This window comes from Euphorbia lathyris, chromosome 10, assembly GCF_963576675.1.
Source record: "Euphorbia lathyris chromosome 10, ddEupLath1.1, whole genome shotgun sequence".
NCBI lineage: Eukaryota > Viridiplantae > Streptophyta > Magnoliopsida > Malpighiales > Euphorbiaceae > Euphorbia > Euphorbia lathyris.
The window spans coordinates 40891801-40914844 of NC_088919.1; the positions used below are offsets into that span (position 1 = coordinate 40891801).

A 23044-nucleotide genomic window follows, 5' to 3' on the forward strand; every position below is an offset into this window, starting at 1 on the left:
AAAATTAAATAACAAAAAGGGATTAAACAATAAATTTTACACAATTAAAAATTCATTGTTCAAAGGAGCTGGACCCACGTTAATAGAGTGGATTCTTTAGAGCATGGAGTTCACACACAATGCTTTAATATTATTTTATTATTAAATTGTTCGCTTGTTACTAAAGTTAGTAACATATTCCAAAAAATTACAACTCATGTAATGGTTAGAAACAACTCAACAGCACAAAATAATAATCGCTTAATCTAACCTGTGCCATAAGGCAGAGGTTTATCTATTAATTATGCTGAAAAAAAAAAAGTAAAAGTAAGATCCTAGGTATTAACTATGCTATTTCTGAGATATTAATTACTTTTGCTTTGGGACGGTAAAGCTCCAAAATTCCACCAAAGGTTAATTATTTTATTAGTCCTAATATTTTAAAAAACATACTGTTTTGTCCTCGTATTTTCAAAAACACACGGTAAGATTTCTAACCTTTTTCTCGATGAACTGTTTAGTCTTTTCGTCTGTTTGTTAAATTTTTTATCGTTTAGGAAAACGGTAGGGACTAACCAGTTCACCAAGAGATACGTTAAGGTCATCGAGAAAAAGGTTAGGAACCTTACTGTATGTTTTTTAAAACATATGGACATAACAGTATGTTTTTTTAAAACACAGTGACTAAACAGTGTGTTTTCATCAAAATATAGGGACTAATAAATTAATTACTCATATATGCATGAGTTTTTTTTTATTAAAGTTCTAATGAGTGAGTTAGTCCTCGTATTTTCAAAAACACACAGTAAGGTTCCTAACCTTTTTCTTGATGAACTGTTTAGTTTTTCCGTCTGTTTATTAAATTTTTTTACCGTTTAGAAAACGGTAGGGACTAAACAGTATACCAAGAAAAATGTTAAGGTCATCGAGAAAAAAGGTTAGGGACCTTACTGTGTGTTTTTTAAAACACATGGATAAACAATGTGTTTTTTAAAACACAGTGACTAAACAGTGTATTTTTATCAAAATATAGGGACTAATAAATTAATTACCCATATATGCATGAGTTTTTTTTTATTAAAGTTCTAATGAGTGAGTTAGTCCTCGTATTTTAAAAAACACACGGTAAGGTTCCTAACCCTTTTCTCGGTGAACTGTTTAGTCTTTCCGTCTGTTTGTTAAAAAAATTTACCGTTTAGAAAACGGTAGGGACTAAACGGTTCACCAAGAAAAACGTTAAGGTCATCGAGAAAAATGTTAGAGACCTTACTATGTGTTTTTTAAAACACATGGACTAAACAATGTGTTTTTTAAAACACAGTGACTAAACAGTGTGTTTTTGTCTAAATATAGAGACTAATAAATTAATTACTCATATATGTATGAGTTTTTTTTTATTAAAGTTCTAATGAGTGAGTTAATTATGTTTTATTAATTGCACATGATTACCTAGAAAAACTAAACATCTTTTGAATAAAAAAAAGTGTATTAATTATGTTTTATCCTATGCCTTATGGCATAGGTTAGCCGGACCGAATAATAATATACAATTAACTACCATTAAAGTTACTCTAATATATGAAAGAGAAAGAAAATGTTTAGAATAAAAAGAAGGTTGTCTAAAAGTCGAAAAAGAAGAAGAATACAATAGTAGATTCTAAATATCAGTAGTATTTAGTACAGCAGCAGCAGACTCGCACACAAACTACCACAAACTACTGTGAGTAACCAACCAAAACAATAATTGACTTACCATTTTCAATGTGAATTACTATACCTAGCCCTTGATTCCCACACTTAGTCTTGGGAATAGACCGAAATACACTTTCGACAATTTTGAAAAATCTCAAAATCTCTCAAACACTCTAAAGTCTCTTCGATCAAATTCGGACTATTTTATCAACGAAAACATGGATCGGGGGAGGAGCGGCAAAGGAAAAACACTAATGGTACGAATTAATGCTTGGTTTTGATGATTTTTGGTTGTTTTTGTAATCGTTTTGCTGATATTTGGGAATCCGGAATCGGGGGGTGGGGCGTGATAGCCTCACCCTCGTACCTATGGTGCGGCGTGATATTCATACGCCGCACACAATTGACTCATGCCCGCATGGCGGGAGAGGAAAAAAATCTCAATTTCCCACCCCAAAATCTCAAAGGGTATTTTCGTCCTTTCACGGGGTTAGGGGTGAGAAATCGAGGCTATATTTAACAACACCTTTTTCAATTCATCCCTTACCACACACAATTCACCAAAAAAAAAAAAACAATATCTAAATAAGCAAAATAGGACATAATTAACATTTCGATAAACTTAAACCCATGAAACTGTTGGGAATTTTTCTGGATTGCGACAATTTAGCGGAAGCGATAAATCTCAAAGCACAAGAATTTTATTGAATTTATGAGGTTTACAAGAGGGTGTTCTTTAGAAACTTTCTAGAGTTACAATGAGATGAAACAAAAATAGTAGCACTCAGGTGTTTCCCAAAAATACCCAAAATAATTATCTTTACTATTTTTATCTCTCTCCAAAATAATTAGACTACCCTCTAAAATAAACTCTCAAAACTCACAAGACACAATTGTGCCTCCTCTTAAGCTACATCTTTCTTACGCTCTATGAACTCCCATTTCTCTCTTTTTTTCCCAATCATCTTTTTGTTCCACTTACATCCTTTTATAATTCATAGGATGCAACTCCCAACTAAAATGTTGGCCAATTAATTTACATACCAACAAAATTGTTGGCCAAATTAATCGAGGTTGAATGGGTTGGGGGTGCCACCCATTCAACCCATGACTTTTTTTTTCTTTTCCTTTTAAATAAATACAAATTACAAAAATAATCCATCAATAATACAAATTATAAAAATAGTCTCTTATTAATTGAGACTTCACAACAATTCTCTTTTTTGTTTAACTGTTTTAAATTAATAGTTAATTTTCTCAACAGAAACACGGTCAGATACCACTTGAGTCCTCCATTCTCCTTCATACTGCCATTCCCAATCTCTCATTCTTAGCCATTAAATTTGCATTTTCATGTTCTAGTTGGTCGCTGTACCTATGAAAGTAAGGTAATGTAAGGTGAAGTAAGTGAGGTGTATAAAATAACTTGTTGTGTTTAAATGGAACTTAAGATAAATGATGGTTTAATAATGTAATTATATATAAAATTACTCTTATATCCTTTCATTTATATAAATAAATAAAAAACAAAGACTAATTTTAAAAGAAAAAGATATATAGCATGATTCCCTTCCAATTTGAGGTGTAAGAAAAATTATCCAAAATTTACCATCACTTACTATACTCTTCAATTACGACTCAAAACAAACACCTAATTACACCTACTTTCATATACATTCAAATACCATCATCCCAATAAAAAGATGATTGAGATATGTGAGTTTCTTTGGGAGCTAAAAGAAATGTTATTAAAATTGCATTTTCGAGTAGCCCAACATTATACTATAATAGGTATATGTAAATTATATATACAAAAATAATTTACATATAATAGGTGCAATAACTGTTGGTCATCAATGAAATTAATAAATCAAAGTTATCAGTTATTACATCGTTAAAATTAATTAAAAAATAAAATAAAAGCTTAATATATCATTTGCTTTCTGAACTTGTCCAAGATCTACTATAATAGGTGCAATAACTGTTGGTCATGAACTTTCAAAGTGTTCCGATAGTCCCTTGAAGTTACATAAAGTGTTTAGTTAGCCCACTGAACTTGCGTCAAATGTAATCAACTGATCAATCAGTTGCAAAAAAAAGTAAGTTAAATGCGGAAGATACATTCCACGTGTCTTAGAATGTTATTACATAATTAAAAAATATAGTAAAAATGAAGTCATTACTTGCTCAACTATAAACCTTATATTCTCTAATATTACAACTGCAATACCCCGATCTTGATTGTTTTACTTTTTTTTTTAAACGTGTGCAATACATTTTCCGCATTTAACTTACTTTTTTTTTGCAACCGAATGATCAATTGATTACATTTTACGCAGGGGGCTAACTAACAAGTTCAGGGGGCTATTGGGGCATTCTAATTCTTCAGCTATATCAGTTGAGTAAAATGTTCAATATAGTTCATTTCATTCTGAATGAGCTTAGCTTTGTGGAATTCAAGTGGTTTCAGGTGCAGTTCCTTATAAACTATAAAAATGGGGATGTATTGATTACAGTGTACCGGTTGCAATTGATTACAGATGACTTACCAATGTAATCTATATAAAACCATTGAAATTCAAATGCTATCAGTTAAGCAACCAAGGAGAATAAAAACCAAAACAACTTCTTAGTTGGAAGCTTCAGGGTTAATTGCTTTATATAACTCACTAATATCACAATGTTGACAAAAATTAATGCTCGAAGCTTGAATTCAATGTCAAGGTTTTATAAAAAGCATAACGAACATAAATCTCTAGAAATCGAAACCTGCACATTCATCAAAACTTGCAAAAGCAAACCAACAAAGGAAAACACATATGAAAAAGAAAAGTTGGCGTTCTCTTTTCTTTATTCAGGGCATCTCAAATAATTAACATGTACCATTTTTCAATGGGAAAGAGTATCTAATCTATAGATTGAAGTTTGAAATAAAAGAATGTAGAATTGAATAAATACTTTTGGTTATTTACATGTGTATGTATGATTTCATAAACAAAACAAGAGCTATACTATACAGATTGATACAAAAAAAAAATAATTGATTTGATTTGATTTCACACACACAAATGGAAACAACCAAACCAAGCTTGAAAGTGTTAGCTAAGCTATCTGTCCAAAGCAGAAAGGAAAAGGGGCTTGGTTCCTTCTCGGAGGAGTTTGACAGTTCTCACCCATCCTTGAGTTCATCGTTGGTGGCGATGCTTCAGGCATTAGCTCACTCAGTCGCATCTTTTCTTTGGTCATTCTATTCTGTATTAGTAAAAAATAGATACTTAATTTCTTTTCTAATCTTTAGAAAATGATAGTAACTGAAACAAAATGAATCCTAATTTACCTTGAATGCCAGATCTTGGCATTCTCGTTCCAGCGAAGAGATTCTGTTTTTTATCTTATCAAGTGCTTCTTCAGCAACACTAGGACTTATATTCGATTCAGGTCTTGTTATTCCAGCTGCCTGCAATTTTCAAACAAGTTGGAAACTAATCCTATTGAGACTTTTCAAATTTGAAGTGAACAACAAAAAGAAAAGTTGCTATCTATGGGCATACCTTCAAAATGGTGGTACACAGGCTCAATAACTTCTGTGCTATTTGCATCCTATCATCCTCAGTTTCCTATTCCAGATTCATCACTTGATAAGTCTTCAACTTATAAAGAATAAAGAAAAAGAAAAAGGATTCTTAATTTGCACTAACCCTCAGTTTGTTCATCAATTGTTGTTCCTTATCGAAGTCCACAAGGGGTCTTTTTCCAATGGAAGCACGATAATGTGCAAGCTCTTCCTTAACTCGTGAAAGAATGATCTCTGTACGCTTCAACTTAGCACTGAGGTCTTCATTCTCAAGTTTAAGCATATTGTTCTCTTCCTGTTGTATAAAAAAAAAGGGATTGCCTTTGGGGTGAAAAACACTCAAAACACCTTACAACTTTCTAGCAAGTGTTGCTGAATTTTATTAAACTTCTCAATGCTCTCCTACTGATAAATGTAAAACAATAACCTATGCTACTACACATAGGAATCACGCCAAGCTGGACGTTTTCTAACACGAGTGGATCTCCTCACTTCTTCCTCCTGCCCTTCCCCCAATTCGACCTCCTGCTCCATCTTTTAGTTGCGGGTGGTAACAAGAGTGAACTCATGAATTTACAGATGCCAAGAATGCAAGGGTAGATTTCCAAGATTTAAATGTAGTTCATAAATTAAATTTACTGTTCTTACCTTGATTTTTGCATGATGATGAATGCGCTGATGAAGGTTTTGCTGGCCAGACAACGTCTTTACTTCACCTTCAAGTTCCATAGCTTTCTTCTTGTTATTTGCATTCTCCATCTGCGTTCATCATAGTAGACACAAAAATATTTTTATACCATCTCTTTCAGTAAGAAAACAACTTCTTCTAATAATTGAAACAGAAAATCCCAGTAATAGTCCTAAATATTAACCTTCAACATCTCATTTTCAGTTTTAAGCAACTGATCTCGTTGCCGAAGTTTTTCCAATGCTATTTGTGCTGCAACCACCTCAGCCTGTTTCCTATCAATTTCCTCCAGCCATCTAGGGAAAAAAAATGTCAAAATCCGTCAACATGCTGTACAATTTTCCTAATTTTTGTTTGTTTTGTTGTAGGAGACGGTGGCAAATCCTTCAATATACTATTCCTACCCTCGCCTTTCCTCTATAAATCCGTTGAGCTGCTGTTTCAGCTTCACAATATCCTCCTGCTGTGCCTGTATTGACCAGAAAAAAATCATTATGACAACATTTAAAAGCTATTTTAAATTCCTTATCAAACTAAAGAGTACCTTGGATTGAGGATCTAAGCTATTAAGTTGAACTTTCTCAGCTATCTTCTGCAGTTGCTGGTTATCCAATAGTGACTGCCATTAACCATACGGAAACTTAAGCAAACTGGCCCAGAAACATAATTTTCTCTTCATTTGGTTTTGCTTTTGCTTATTCAAATTGTATGAAATGGCTATGCACCAAGTTATTTAATGCAAGTGACAGAAGGTAGTACACTCAACGATAACGCAAACCCACATATGCCAGAGACTGAGAGGGGACAACTAAAAACAACAAAAGGTGATGAATGCAGAAGTTACCATAAAACTTGTCATATCCAACTTGACCACTAGTAAATCTCGAATAACATCATGAGTCATGCTCTCCGCAGAAGCTAATCTTGCATTCAGTGCAAATATCTGAAAAAGAAAGAACTAGCAGCATTACAAAACATGATATCAATATGAAAGTGAATTTTCATTTGGATTTGCAAAGTCTACCTCTTTCTGTCGATTGGCTGCTAGGAATTCAAGCTCCTCGATACGAAACCTAGCAGTAGTAAGCTCCTCATCCTTCTCTGATTTTATTTGCTGTGCCAAACCCATGCCAATGCACTTAAAAGGGGAACCGGACCCCCTGGACTTTGCAGCATTTTTCTCCAGCTTGATTGATGAAGAATTTTCAATGCTGGAGAAATTGCCTTCAGGTCTTACTTGCTCAGCCATGACTTCCAAAGCCTTAAACTGTTATGAAATTGGCAAGTCAGAAACGTTAAAGAATTTGAGAAAGTTAATGCAAAATAAAATCTGAAATCCTATCCTGACCTACCTTCTGCTTATACTCGCTGGCCTGGGCTTCAGCATGCAAATTTAACTCAGAGATATGGTTCTTACATTGAACAATCTGTTGGAGCGTAAGAAAAGCATAAACATCAAATGCTGATGCAAATACCTCACTGAAAACCCCTACATTGTCAAACTTGCTTCAAGTATCAGATGCATGCACAGATAAACAGTGAACATGTAACAATAAACTTCACCTCTGCATCTTTCTCTGCTAAATTCTTCTCAAGAACTTTTAATTGCTTCAGGACTTCATCAAATTTTTTCTCCTTCTCATCTAAATGCCTACAGATGAAAATAAAATAACGTATGATATTAATCTGAAGTAACACTCAGAATCTAAGGAAGAAGATAGAAGTGAGACTAATGAATCTAAACAATCAAGGTAAACCTTTTCACATCAGTGTCAGGACTTTTAACATTCTGCATCTGATGCTTTACAGCCTGAAGCTCCATCTCTAGCTCCTCCCTTTGCAATCTCTGTCTTTCAGCTTCTTCTTTCAGAATGTCAGCCTAAGAAATGTGAACAAATAAGTTCTATTTGACAGAATTGATTGATCCTTCAAGAATGCCTAACAAGTCCCAAGACAGTTTACAAAAGTGTAACAGACCATGTAATACACAAGAATACATGTAGATTAAGAGCCTACATGAATATATTTTACTTAAGAACAATACACATATATATACAAGGTTCTCCTTCAATCAAGGAGACATAGTAAGCCCACAGCAGCCTCTAACAATGCTTTAGTTGACTTAGCACATTTATTACATTGACTTATTCTATAACACTCCCCTTCAAGCTGAAGCATGGCTTTTAATCATGCTCAGCTTGCTACATATAGAGATAACATAGTCTTAAGACAATACCACTCAAAACAAAATAAAACATAAGAAACTGAAGATACTTCAGGATGTAAAACATAATCCGGGGGATGCAACTCAGAAGAACAAAACGGATAGGCGGAAGGTAGATGACAAGACAACAGCAGAACAACAATCCTTGTCGGAAACAGAGAAGTAGATGCCAGTATAAACATCGCGCAAGAGGCTGCCAACAATGTCAACAGAAAGGAGATTCATCGAAAACTGACGGAACAAACATGTTGGAAACACAGAGGCGATGTCGGTGGAAGACCTGAAACTTGGAACCCTAGGTCCAAACAGTCTGCTCACAATGCAGGCAACAATACTGAAAGAAACAGCCCAAAATTACAAACCCAAAAATTCTGCTCACAAGGCAAAAAACAAATTCTGGAAACAGAGAAGTAGATGCCAATATAAACATCGCGCAAGAGGCTGCCAACAATGTCAACAGAAAGGAGATTCACCGAAAACTGATGGAACAAACGTGTTGGAAACAGAGAGGCGATGTCGGTGGAATATCTGAAACTTGGAACCCTAGGTCCAAACAGTCTGCTCACAATGCAGACAACAATGCTGAAAGAAACAGCCCAAAATTACAAACCCAAAAATTCTGCTCACAAGGCAAAAAAGAAATTCTGGAATCTTAATCCAGAAAGAAGCCGAAACAAGGTTCTGATCCCATGTACGGAGGAATTTTCTTACAGCGACGACGACACAGGGTGGCCGGAATGTGAGGAAACGCCGATCGGAGGCAGAGAGGATGAACCAGAGGGGTGGTGAGATAAAATGACGTCCCAAGAGTGAGTATTCAAGAGACCCAAGCTCTTGACAGAAATGGAACCCTGGGAAATACTACCCAGAAAATATTGAACCCTTGCAGAAACACAACTCTGGAAATACTTCACAACTCTGGAAATACTACCCAGAAAAAAGAATTAAGAAACCTTAGACCTTAGGCTCTGATACCATGTAACAAACCATGTAGATTAAGAGCCTACATGAATATATTTTACTTAAGAACAATAAACATATATATACAAGGTTCTCCTTCAATCAAGGAGACATAAGGAGACATATTAAGCCCACATCAGCCTCTAACAATGCTTTAGTTGACTTAGGCATGCTTTAGTTGACTTAGCCATGCTTACATTTATTACATTGACTTATTCTATAACAAAAAGCATAAAGATCATGTCACTTAAAAATCCAACCTTGCTTTCCAGTGCATTTACAGTGCATTCTAGCTCTTCAATAGACCTCTCTAGTAGCTGCACCTCTGCTTCCTTTTCTTCAGCATGTACCTTCTCAGATTCAGCTACCTGGCATTAAATTAATGGAACATGACAACAATAAAAATAGTATTTGTATTGCTCCATATATCCCAACCACACATAAAAAAAAAAAAAAAAAGTGCAATTCTTAATAATGGGGTTTAAGTTTTCAGGAAATGAAATAAGCTATTTCTGATCACAACGTGGACATAAAATGAGAAGTTACCTGTTGAGCCTCCATTGCAATAGCTTCATTTTCTTCAGCCCATGCCTGAACATTTCCAATCTGTTCTTTCAAAATTTGCATCTCCGCGTAAAGCTGATCTCTTTCAGTAGTTAGTTCATCCACGTCATCCCTTAATGATTCTATTGTAATATTCATTTGGCCACGAGTATCAGCCATCTTTGAAAGTTCCATTTCCAAGCTCTCAGTCAAATTCCTCCTTTCTATTAACTCCTCTTCCAGAAACGAGCTTGCAGCTAACACTTCCCCAATTTGAGATCTCAGCTCCTGATTTTCAGAAGAGGACTTTTTCAAAGACTCACTTTCCTTTACAAAATTCAATTCAAGAGCAGAAATAATGCCCGTCTTCTCCTGCAGCTGAGCTTCAAGCATTTGACTACAAGCAACGGCCTCATCGAGCTCCTCTGATTTCAAGACAAGCTCATCCTCCAAGGCCTCTAACAAGGCCATCATTTCTTCAACCTTATCCTTTTGATCCATGGTATTAGATGCAGATTCTTGAAGCAAACTCAGGTCAAATTGCAATCCTCTCAGAATTTCATCCTTCCTTAATAGCTCAGTCTGGAGATTCATGTTTTCAGATACCAGCTCTTTAGCACAGCACCCTAAACACTCAAGTTCTTCTATGAATTCTGATGTTCTATCCATAGCTCCACATATCTCGTAGAACATTTTTTCTACAATTCGACTTTCTTTCTCCAGCAAATTAAATACACTATTACCAATTGTGCCCACATTTTCCACTGAATCACTACACCTTTTATTGTCCAAGCTTGACCTAGTGAGTGCTTCATGCAAAACTTTCAAGTAAGACCCAAGTTCATTTCTCAAAAGAACGATCTCATTTTTTGATGAACTCACTTCGTCAACAAGTAACTGCAGATCCTGGGCTTTTGTGCTTAAATCTGCCGTGGCAACAGACTGAGAATGCCTGAGTTCATCCACATCAGCATTTTTCATCCTCAGATCAATCTCCAGACTAGCAATAACAGTCTCCAAGTGCAAAATCCTATCCTGCAACTTGTGCACCTCCATATCAGATATTGTCATACTGCTTTGCATTTCAGAATTCTTATTTTCCAAATCCTTGAGAAGCTGGCTGTTCTCTGTCTTGAACTTCAAGACCTCGCCTCTAAGTTCCTCATTTTCCTCTTCCAAGCATCTTATTCTGTCGAGTTCTGCATTTTTACTGTCCAGCTCATTTCTTAGTGTATTCAATGAAGTTTCCAACAGGCTAATGTCATTTTGCAACTTCTGGTTTTGATGATCAACAGCAAAGATATGACTGGAAGAACTTTGCAATGCTGTTTCACTGGCCTTCAAATCATTTATCATTTTTTCATGTTCAACTTCAAGTGCTTGAACCTGGCCCAATAGCCTCACTTTAGTTTCCGTAGATTCACCCAGTTCAACTTGCAAAGCATCATATGAACACACAACATCCTTCAGAAGCTGAATTTCTCCATGTAGAGTTCTGTTTACCTCATCCATCTCTTCAATTCTTAGATTGCTTTGGTCCAGCCTTGAAAATAGACACTGGGCCTCCCTTTCTGCTTTTTCAACTTCTTTTTGTAGAAGAGCAATCTCAGCATCCTTGACAACTGAAATTTCTTCTTGCAATCCTCCATCTACCATCAAAAGAATCATTTGTTCCTTCACAATCTCAAGGATGGAAACACAATTAATATATTCTCTATTAGTCGCATCTCTATCCAGAGACATCTCCTCAAGCTGTGATACCAGGACAAGTGACTCGATGTCTTTTGAGCACAAATCTACCATAAAAAGCTCAGACTGAGAATTTATAAGCTCCCCATTCTTTTTCAGCCTTTTTTCTTGATCAAACAGGGACGCAGTAATATTTCTGTTACTGAAGTCCAAATCCTTCATTAGAATAGAGAGTTGAGATCCCATGACGTTGGACCTTTGTAACATTAATTCCTCTTGTAACTCTAGGTCAGATATCTTTTTATCAAAAGTGGTTAACTTAGATGTAAGCTCACCAGTCTCCTCTTCTTTCCTCAATATTCTATCGTAACTGCTCTTCATGTCCACCAGTAGTTTTCCCTTCACAGTTCTGCACATTTGGAGCTCTCGATTGGACTTAGAATTGTGCTCCCTCAAATCAGCTAAACTTGTGTTTGATTCACACAAGCCATATTGGAGCAAACCATTTTCTGCATTCAGCCCAGTTACTGTTTCCAACAAAATGCCCATGTGACAGAGATGTAGCACTGATACAGCACAGTCCTTCACTATTATCTCAGACCAGATATCTTCAAGCCAGGAACGCACCAGCTTTCGTGAGTCCAAAAATAGAGCCTTGATATACTGAAAATCATTCACCAGAGACATGAAGTCTTCAGTAAAAGTAGTCTGGAACTGAGCAATAATACCCTCCAGCCCCACAACCAGATCATTTATTTCTATTAAGCTCATGCCAAACTGCTTTTCAAGGTCTTCAACTTGCAGTTCCTTGATAGAGTTCACAGATTGCAAGATCTTAACCTCATCAATTAGCATACTCCTATCATTGGCCAGGGCGATTTCTTTTCCTTTCAGCCTTTCCACATCAAGTTTCAATCTTTCTTTAGCGATCATTAGTTCATTGATCATGATATCTGCTTCTCTCATGGTATCTTGGGCCTCTTCAAATTTAGCAAAAATACAAGAAGCCTCTGCTGTTTTCTGGGCTGCAACTAGCTGTGCATCATCAACTTCTATCTCAAGAAACTGCAGAAAAATCATCAAAAAGCATTACTAATTTGTCTCAGAATTTAATAGTTCTTTATTACTATATGTCTATATCTACCAATATGATGTATCTTACTGGGTAAGACTTTAAATATTTGAAAAATGTTTCAGGAGGGATCTTTGAAGTTGATAGAGGAAAGGAAAAACAAAACTGATTGCGCAAAACCTAAGTGGACCATTTTCCAGATAATAAAATCTTCTGTATCTTGACAAGAAAAGGTAAAAAATGACCACTTAAAAAATTAGTGAGTTATTTACCTATCAAATCATTTCAAACATATCTAATACAGAGACACTAAAGAGTACTTGAATAGCTAGTAGACATCTGCAAAAGGATAATAATATGTTGGTCTTGAAGAAACCCAAACTAGAAGTTACAGTACAGCTCAAATTTGAGATCAACAATTAAAAAATGTAATATGTTACCTCTTTCGTTTGGCACCATTTGGTTTTGGCTTCCTGAACATTTTGTTCACTTGCCTGTATCTTTTGATTTATATTACTCATCTTAAGTTCAAATTGGTTTTCTAAGATGCTCATAGCTTCCTGAAGTGCAAGGATTTCAGTTGTGAAATATTTCAAGCGCTCCTGACTATGTTTCTCTGATCTCCGTATTTCTTCCTTTTCCATATGTAATTTAGCCATCTGTTGTTGAACCTCTTGCAAGCTTTCAAGGGCAGATTCTATTTCCTTTTTGAGAAGTATAATAGTAACATCTCGATCACACACATCCTTGGAAGTTCTTTTGAATTCCTTAGATGTTTTACCACATGATGTGCCATTTAAGTTCTTTACTGATTCAGGAGAAAACTTGGGGGCATCACCTCCTGAGTACCCTTCAGCATCTGTCTGCAACAATGCCCATGTATAATTGTTAAACCTTGCTCCTTCTGGAGATAATTGAATGATAAAATTGACTGTATTAATGGTAACAACTGAGCAGAAAATAAGTAAGAGCATTAACTTACCCGTTTGTTGCTACTGTCAAAAGTTGCAGGAGACCCATTTGTGTCATTTACTTCAGAACTGTTTTCATGCTTAGAAGAAATGATCATGCATGACCTGAGAGAAGATACGCCAGTTTTTAGCTCAGTTAGTTTCTCTCTTGTCCTCAAAATGTCACTCTCTTCAAGATCTGCAAGTTTTTGTTCCATATCATTGGCACGTTTCTCCTCTTGAAAGAGTTTTTGTTGAAGTTCGGCATGCATTTCCTTCAGCACAGCTAGTTCCATTCTCAATGATAGACTCCCTTCCTCTGCCTCTTCAATAGCTGCAGACTGATCCTTGATAAGTGCATCTTTTCTCTGATTAACTTCTGTTGACTCCTTAAGCTGGACATCCTTGAACTTCAATTCATTGAGATTATTAGTATTCATTTCTGACAGCCTATTCACAATCACAAATGCAACAGTTGCAGAAACTGCTGCTCTACTGGCACGCTGTTCTACAAGCTTCATCTTGTCCTCCAGCTCTGCAATGGTAGATGTTTTCTCTTTTAACAGAGACTTCAAGAGTGTAATTTCTTCCTCCTTTTCATAACACTCCTGCTGATGTGCTTCATTGATTGCTAGTGCTGCCCCTCTCAAAGACTTAAGCATGCAATCCACATCACTTCTTTTATTGTAGGCATCCTCTAAACAATTTCCAAGATCTTCAATCAGCAACTCCTTTTCAGAGATGATTCTTATCAACCTACTAACCTGTTCAGAGATCCAAATTCTTTTATGCGGGAATGAACTGGATATAAGGTCAATCTGATCAGAGGCATCTGTAAGTGCTTCTTGCCCATCTGCAAGAACTTGCAACATCTCCGAGACCAAAAATTCCCATTCTTCAGATAATTTTCTGAGCTCCCCATCTTTACCCTCTAGCTGTTCATGTAAGTTTCCGTTGTCTTCAGTTAAAAGGTGTAACTTCCCTTGCAGTTCCTTCATTTCAGCTTCTAGAACCATCATACCATTTTTAGTGTCTATCTCTTTCAAATAGCAATCATGGACCTGCTTCTGAAGAATGGAAAGTTCTTCCTGCATGCAGACTATAACCTCTGCAGTTTCAGCTTCTGCCTGCCTACGGACTTCATCCATTTCTTCTTCATTGTTTGCCTGAAAAGTACGATCCTTTTGGTACCATATATTCAGTCTCTTGGCCTTCTCGAGAGAATCTTGCATCCTCTTCAATTTCCTGGGCAAAATAGAGTCCTCGCCTATTGAATGGTTAGATGAGAAATCATTTAACTCCCTTTTAGAGAGTTGCTCCTTTAGAGTTATTATCTCAAGTTCTTTTTCGCTCAAAAGTTCTACAAAATAGCTCTTACTTTTCCTCAGGTCTTCTATGCCATTTATTGCCAGAACTTGCTCGGATTCAAGGGCTTCAATAACTGACTTTGTTTCTTTCAGTTCACGAATTGTATCTTCATATTGTTTGCTTACAAGCATAAGTCCTTCTTTTTCCAGCTCAAGTTCTCTACTCAAGTATGTTGTTCTTTCCTCTAACTCATTATGAGACGCTCTCTCTTCTTTGAGAACAATTTTCAATATGTCTACTTCAAGTTCTAAATTCAGGATTTCTTCTTCATGTTTCATCTCTGAATAAGTGCTCTTCAACTCATTTTGAACTTCCTCAAGTGAAACAAGTTCAGAAGTTTGAGCCTACATCAAATTGAGAAAATCCTCAATGAGAAACAAGCTTCATATACATATGGATTATGACTTCATCATACAATTTAGAGTATGTGATCATACATACATACATAAGTATGCATGTACGATCACATAAATTCAACGCGCACATTTAAATTTAGTATGACCGTACCTCGGTGATTATAATGTCACCATCTGCACCCTGCATTGTTGATTTGACACTGTCCAAAATGATATTGAGGTCATTTATTTCTCTGCAGATATTGAGGAAACCAAAAGCGCGTCAATAAGGGAAAAAGAAAATATGTAAAGGTATTCAGACTACAAATACATTCAACAGGATGCAAAGGACGTGAAAACAGGATTGAAATTCCTACCTCCGCAGTTTTTTATTCTCATCTAAGCAATAATTAAGCTTATATCTGCAGTCCTCTAACTCATTAAGGGTCTTCTCTAACTGAAAAAATACGAAGTGAGTAGCATGCATTAATAAACTTCTACCAGAATAAAATGACCTTTTTTTTCATCAAAGTAGTAAGCAACCTCTAATTGGAGGGAATTTCCTTCATCCTTGATGTGCTTAGCTTCCTGAGAAAATAAAGGTAAAGGTATAAAGACCAATAAGAAATGGAAAAGCACCTAATGACATGGTATTGCATCAAAACTACAGCGTAAAGGAAAAGCTAAAGGAGAATATCATAGGATGAATGTGAAGTTAATGAAGCAGCTGCAATATATGGCATTTTTTACAGATTAGAGAAGATAATATAATACAAACCTCAGGTTGGCCATTCAAGTTTGGACAGTTATGCTCTGTTAGTTTTCCATCGAAATGATGAAGCAGCTGCAACACATGGCATCTTTTAATTTCCCAGCTTCTATATAAGGAATCAAACAAAAAGAAGTTCTAATTTTACATCTAATTCCATTCAAACCTGTTCACGAAGTTTGGACACTTCCTCCATGAGTATCTCCCTTTCTCCTTCTTCATAAAATTCTTGATATCTATAAATGGAAATGGTAAAAGTTATTAAAAAGTGCAGCTTCTAAGGACACCCTTGTAAACGTAATACGAAAGCTACCTTCTGAGTTGCTCCAAAAGCCTTATATTCTCCACTGCGAAGCGAGTTACTTCAGGATTTGTATCTACTTTAGATTGAAGCAAACACATCTCTTCATATAGTGCTTTGTTCTCTTCAAGCAAGTAAGCATCTTGAGGCAAGGAACCAGCAATCAGTGACTCCATTCTGTGAATTTTGTCTTCCCGAAACCTGAGCATCATTTTCGAGCTCCTAGTGCCGTCCTCTCTTTGGCGAACCTGAGATGCAACAAACACCTGATAGCTCAGCCAGAAATTTAAAAAACATGGAAGATGGGAAAGAACAAAATACCAGTACCACAATAAAATACTTCCACAGAAGTTAGAGAACAATACCAGACGGTTCAAGTGCTCAATTTCATCTTCAAGTTTCTTGATGCAAGCCTCTGCCATCTGCTCTCTTCTCAATGCACCAGCAAGTGTTTTCTCCAGAGATTTTAACTGTCTCAGCAACAATTTTATTAAGATGCAATTTTTGCAGCATAAACATTGTAAACAATCAAATAAATATATACTTTTATGTTAGGCATCCGACTAGTAAATTACCTCAAGATCAAAATGTTTATATGGGAAAACCGACTACAACATGTGCCTCATCATTTGACCAAAGAGACATGCTTCTTATAATTGTATATCATCTATAAAGCGAACTACTTTTATATAGATACAATTGCTATATATATATATATATATTGAACAGCAACAAAAGTTCCAATTTATACCTGCTTAGTCGACATTCTAACAGTGCCTTTTGATTCGAACCCAAGTAAGCCTTCAGCCTGCTGATCATCTGTCTCGCACATGTTCTCTGTGCAAGTAGCATCTTGTAACTGATTTGTATTTTTGATAGTTGAACCAAACGACAAAGCCCTAGAGACATTTTGTCGTTTTAGGAGAGAGAGCTCCTCCTATTCCACAAAAAAAAAAATAAATAAATAAATAAATAAATCTTATAGTTATAATTGTTGACAAATGTAGTTAAAATGAACACACAACTGTCAGATTGATTAATGTTAATATAGTTATAGTGATCAGACATTTCTCAGATTTATTAGTATTAATGTAGTTGTAGTGATCAAAACATCTTTCAGATTTAAAACCACACCTTTAGAAGCCGTATTTGGTGCTGCAGAGCAACAACATCCCCAGTCGAATCTTCATTTACCACAGCCTATGAAACAATATTTTTTTTATAAATAAGTAAAAATGATTAATGCCATGAAGGTGGATAACAATAGTGTACGAATGCTTGTCCAAACTTACATTATTCTGGATGAGTTTTGCTCTCTGAGCAAACTTTAATGTGTTTAATGTTTCTGCTGTACAGCTGCAAAAGGTAAATGTTTGCAATCAAAATTCCCAATGTAGCTTCGTGTTCAGATTTGCACTGTCACTAATATAGTTAATTATTATCAAATGAGGGTCCCATGAAACCTAAATTAAGTGAAATTGACCCGAAGCAGTATATTATTGAGTCAATTCAATTTAAACAGTGTTGTAACCCACATTTTTAAAATAAAATCAACTATATTCTAACCAATTCAAATTGAACAATCCAAATCAAATTTGAGCAGCGAACTTGAACCAACCAAATAGAAGGGCTGACATTAGCAATGATCATTGTTTTTGAATTCCCACCAAGTGAGTCCTGCATAATACCATGCATAATCATATTACATCACAATTGAAGGACACATCACTGAAGAAGAGAGAAACCAGGAACAGAATTCACCTGAAGAAGGAAGGTCAATCTTGAATCCCTATAAGGAATATGTCTTGTTCTCCCATTTGCCACATCTACTAGAATCATAATTACATGCCTGCGATGGTAGATTTTTCAATTATATTAAAACTGTTGAAGCAACGGTAACGTTGCTGTCGTGTGACCAAGAGGTCACGGGTTCGAGTCTTAGGAGCGGCCTCTTGCCAAATAAATTGGCTGGGGAAGACTTGCCCCCAGTACACCCTTGTGGTGGGACCCCTCCCCGGACCCTCGCTCAGCGGGGACGCGTAGTGCACCGGGCCGCCCTTTATTGAAACTGTTGAAGCATTAAAAAAAAAGAAATAGTAACACAAAAAATCTGGGAATGGTTGCCGTACCCTAAAGTGGATAATGATTTGTTAATGTTTGCAGCTTCCTTAAGACGATCACCTTCAGCACCTGAACTTTTCTGCCTGTAGTTGATATTATATGTCATAATTCAGAATATTTTCAAGCCAGAATACTTAACCTGTGTAATTCACTAAACTTTGGAAAAGTAATGTTCCTACCTTTCTGAACCGGCAAGATCAACTAGGTTCAATCTAGCAAACCTCAAGTTAGTTGTGGAATCCTTTTCCCATCTGCTCTCAATTACACAAGTGAAAACACTGTGTGACCGGCTGCTTTCTCTATTCATGTTTGTAGCTGCGACTTTCCTATTTAGAGAGCCCTGCATTCAATGAAGTTATAGTCTATTAAAAACTCGTTGTTGCAAGTTAACATATCATGTAAGCATAAAGAGAGGGCACAGAGGACTAATGAGGATTTCTGGAGAGAGCTGTAGTCAACACATGCATATACACACAGTAAAAAGCACCAAGGAAAACCTGAGTCAATAGCTTCACAATGTCGCTCACGGTATGAACTTCGAATTCTGAGAGATTTTCTACGTAGACACCCTGCTTGGCATCCTCCCTCAACTATAATCCAGCAAAATAGCTTCACTTAGGCAACTTCAAAACATTTAAAGCTAATAAATCACTAACGAAATAGTCAAACTCACAAGCAAATTGGTGGAGGATGGATCAAGGAGATCAGTTATTTGTTCATTGTAAATCTCCAAGAAAGAACACTTGCAATTATATTTTAGCCTTTCATCCCTCCGACTTTCTTCTTCCTGGATAAGAACAAAATAAATTGTACATATAAATCTATATGTTTAACTTTTGCATTGTTCTAATATAGAATTATGTACATTAAATACGCGCTTGACAGGAGGTTAAAATAAAAGTCAAGTTCAGGAAAAGAGTGCATACTGCTTGAATCCTAGCGAACAAGAACTCAAATATCCTTGGCGTCATTCCACGATGTGGACTGGGCTTGACTTCTAAATCATTAATTTCACCGAGCATAGTGTACGTCTTCCCACTTCCTGTCTGCAATCAAACTTTCCCTTGTTAAATTGTGCTTGACTAAGCCTATATGCTTTTTTTAGAAAATAATGTCATTTTATATCATTGACTTCAGCAAAATTGAAAAAATCGGAGGTCTCCCATCTTCCATTACATTTTTTATGCTTTATGTGAAAATACATGGGCTTACATGAAGAACAGTTCAGGAATAAAACTTGTTAACCTGAAGAAGGAAGTTCCAAAATACATAACATATATTTTCCTCTCATTTGTCACATCCACCGGGAATCATAATTTAATAATATGACTGAAATGGTAGTGTCTTAACTAAAGCATCCAATTCCACACCAGTGTACTCAGATGTAAGCAGAGGAACATAGTTCGAATAAAGGATATCATTATGTTTCCTTCTTCCAATTCCACACCAGTGTACTCAGAGTACTGTTATACAATGTCAATAAACTATGTATCAAGTAAAAAGATGCATGAATTATATTCCAAATTTATTTCCAATGACATCATTAATATTATCACCACAACTACTCTATTGTGGAATAATAGTGAAAGAACCAATTATTGGCATATATCCCATGCCTTTCTTTCTAATTCCATGTAATACCACGAAAAATTAATCCATGTTAGGGAGATTACCTGACCATAGGCAAACATACAACTGTTGTATCCAGACAAGCAATTCTCCACCATTGGGAGACAAGCCACCCTAAAAAGCATTTCCTGCAAATGACAATTATCTAAGAATGCTTGACTTAAAGAATGCAAAATTGTGAAATTCGCTATTTTCATCATTAGAAACTAGACCTGATCTATTGTTTCACATGCTACATGGTCAAAGGTGAAGCGAGTTTCTGGTTGCTGCCCAATCCATGTGATGCTCTGGTCACTTTCTTGTTTCAAGCACCTGTTGTAACCATTCGTGCTTTTCTCCATGCTATTTAGCGGACGGACACGAATAACAACCTAAAAATAAATTGAGTAACAATCAGCTTGCAAAGAACAAATATTCTTTTCTTTATATATATATATATAACTTAAATCCTAAGTTAAATAAGTTAAACAAACTACACTACATGCAAACAAAATTCAGAATTTGTATGTATAGGAATTATACACATCAATCACTTCAAACCTTTTAAGTGAAGTTACTATAAAAGAAATACCTGTACATTGTGATCCATCCAAAATGATGGATTTTCCTTGAGTTCAAAATGAGGCACTTCAACACTATTAACAACACTATTGCTTGAACCACCAGACACAGGAATTCCTCTATATAGTGCAGCAAAATTCCCAACCCGCCCACTTGCATTATTCCCATCAACTCTACCCCTAAACCCACAACTCGGAGGCTTAGAAACGCTCTTGGTTGGTGTGTTTTGCGTGGAATTAGCATCCGAACAAGTGGAGGTTGCTCTTCCCACTGTCCTAGTAGACCTTGGAGTCAAGTTAGGCGCACCCCCTCGATTCAGCTGCATTGAATTGTTGTTCAAGTCTGTCCTCACTTCATCACGCGATTCACCCGTAGTGGAGTAGGGCTCAGTCCTTTGAGCCCAACCATGACGGTTCTTTCCCAGGAATGATGCTCCTCCTCCATGCTTATCAGGCGTACGAAGAGGCAAAGTGGAGCTGGGTTTGGTTTTGGTTGGGGTTCTTTCAATCTTACTTCGAGCGATTTTAACATCTTGATCAGATTGAGCTGAGTCGTGAATCGTGTGTAATGGAGGCCTAGATGAGTCAGCGCTTGCTTGACTCGTTAACGAATCTCTTGAATTTAGGGGCACATTCTCTATTTCTTCATTATGTTTCCCTGAATCCCGGCGCAGGAGTTTGAAATCTCTCAACATCCTGATAAACATAAAGAGTATGAAAAGACAAACATATTGAACGCCGAAATCGAAACACCCATAGAATGAAAAATGTACAGATTTTCTATCTTCCAGTGGCTGAAATTGAGTCGAAAACAGATAATCATACCTGTAAGTGGAATTGAAAAACAAAATCTGTAAATTTCGCGTCACTGCTGATACAGAGACTTGATTTCAGCTAGGTTTTGGGGGTTTGTAATGAAAACCCAAAAACATGAAATAGAAGAATTACTGTATCTTAATTACAGGAAACATGTCTTTTTCTCTCTCACTCTTTTCGAATATGCTCGAGTGTGGGAGTTTCTTTGTTGAGTGTTTAGAATTTGAAAACTAGAAAAGTCGAGATGGGAAGCAACGGCTGAGATCGGAAATAGATTTGAAAATGAACGTTAAGCAGGCTCTCGCGGGTTTGGGATTTGAAATGGGCCGGGGCTTTTTGGTCAAACTATAAATTTAGTTTAGGTAGGTTTCAAATTTCAACGGCTATTTTTGTATTATTAGATTGTTTACCATTTGGATCGATCAAGCATATTGACCATTATAAAAGGAAAAATTATATTCTGCTGTTATCTTTACTAAGGCCTGTTTGTTTCCCTGTATTGGAACTGTTTTTAACCTTTTTAATCTAAACATGAGATAAAAAGTGTTTGGTAAAAATTCGAAACAATTACTTTTTAGATAAAAATCAACTAATATCTGTTATCTATCAATAACAGTAAATAGTAAACAAGTAAATAGAAATAGCTAAAACAAACGGGCTCTAATTATCTGTATTTTGATTTGGGTTCATTTAGTTTTGTATTATTTTTTTTTAATAATGTGTCTAAATTAAAACCTTAACCATTTAAATTAACTTTAATTAGTAGTTTTATACAGAATTATTTAATCTCTAATTAATGAGTCAATAAAATTTTCTGAATAAAGAAGGAATTACATCTGTAAATTGTTTTAAAAAAATTACAATGTTTATTAAAATTAGGGATAAAAAATGATTATATCCGGAGCGAAATTTCTTTCAAAAAAATTCTAGACCTAAAATTTTGCATTATACATATATAGATCATCAATGGCTATTATTCATCTATCTATGAGTATCTAAAAATTGTATTAATTTAATGACATATGATATATAAATTACTTGATATACAACAAGTTAAAAAAAAAATGGTAGGAACAGGAAAAGAAAATGAAAAACCAAAAAACAAAAACCTAGCCTAGGATTAGCCTAGGGAAGCTAACCTCCACCCCATCTTCAAAAAGAAGAGAAGAAAGAAAAACAGGAGGATAAGAAAAGGTCGTGACGCCCAACATCCCCTCACGACAAGCAGCCGTCAAGCGATCCGCAACCCAATTCTGCTCTCTGAAGATATGATTGAATTTTATGAAATCAAAGGAAGAGCAAAACCTTCTAATACCTTTGATAAGATTTCGGCTATTTAAACAAATAGCATTATTATCGGAAATCATTTTGATGGCCTCTAGGTTGTCTGACTCTACAGTCAACTTCTTCAAACCCAGACTCTTGGCAAGCTTAAGGCCAGAGAAAATCCCCCAAAGCTCAGCTAAGAAGGACGAACCCAAACCCAGATTCTGGGTAAACCCAGACAACCAGGCGCTCCATCATCTTTAAGAACACCTCCTGCAGCAATCTTACCATCTTTAAGGCAGGAACCATCCGTGTTTAATTTCATCACCCCTTCTCTAGGCCTGCTCCAACCAATGAGGTGGACATCCTTCTTCTGGGTTGACCTAGTAAGAGAGTCTCCTTTGAAGCTATTAGTAATATTTAATAATTTTTCCGAGAAGAGCTCAACTAAATTAGGAATAGAAACAGTTTTCTTCCCAAAAATCTCCTTATTCCTCCACTTCCAAAT

At 35.9% G+C, this 23044-nt stretch overlaps 1 protein-coding gene across 1 annotated transcript; it reads right to left on the reverse strand.

Annotated features, from left to right (window-relative positions):
• Positions 1-4617: 4617 nt before the first annotated feature.
• On the reverse strand, positions 4618-21546 carry LOC136208572 (kinesin-like protein KIN-12D). The gene is given in 39 exon segments (XM_065999570.1): positions 4618-4814; positions 4816-4923; positions 5009-5128; positions 5223-5288; positions 5370-5540; positions 5894-6004; positions 6118-6229; positions 6338-6402; positions 6478-6552; positions 6778-6876; positions 6958-7200; positions 7286-7360; positions 7497-7584; positions 7691-7812; positions 9378-9485; positions 9664-12414; positions 12862-13284; positions 13404-15083; positions 15247-15328; positions 15452-15531; positions 15618-15662; positions 15853-15918; positions 16010-16079; positions 16157-16392; positions 16510-16614; positions 16896-17081; positions 17279-17344; positions 17437-17500; positions 17763-17821; positions 17906-17993; positions 18274-18348; positions 18445-18605; positions 18763-18855; positions 18939-19052; positions 19192-19311; positions 19939-20022; positions 20107-20265; positions 20466-21150; positions 21280-21546. Coding segments are annotated over 38 exon segments (9090 nt in total). The 5' UTR covers position 21150; positions 21280-21546; the 3' UTR covers positions 4618-4778.
• Between the last annotated feature and the right edge of the window lie 1498 nt (positions 21547-23044).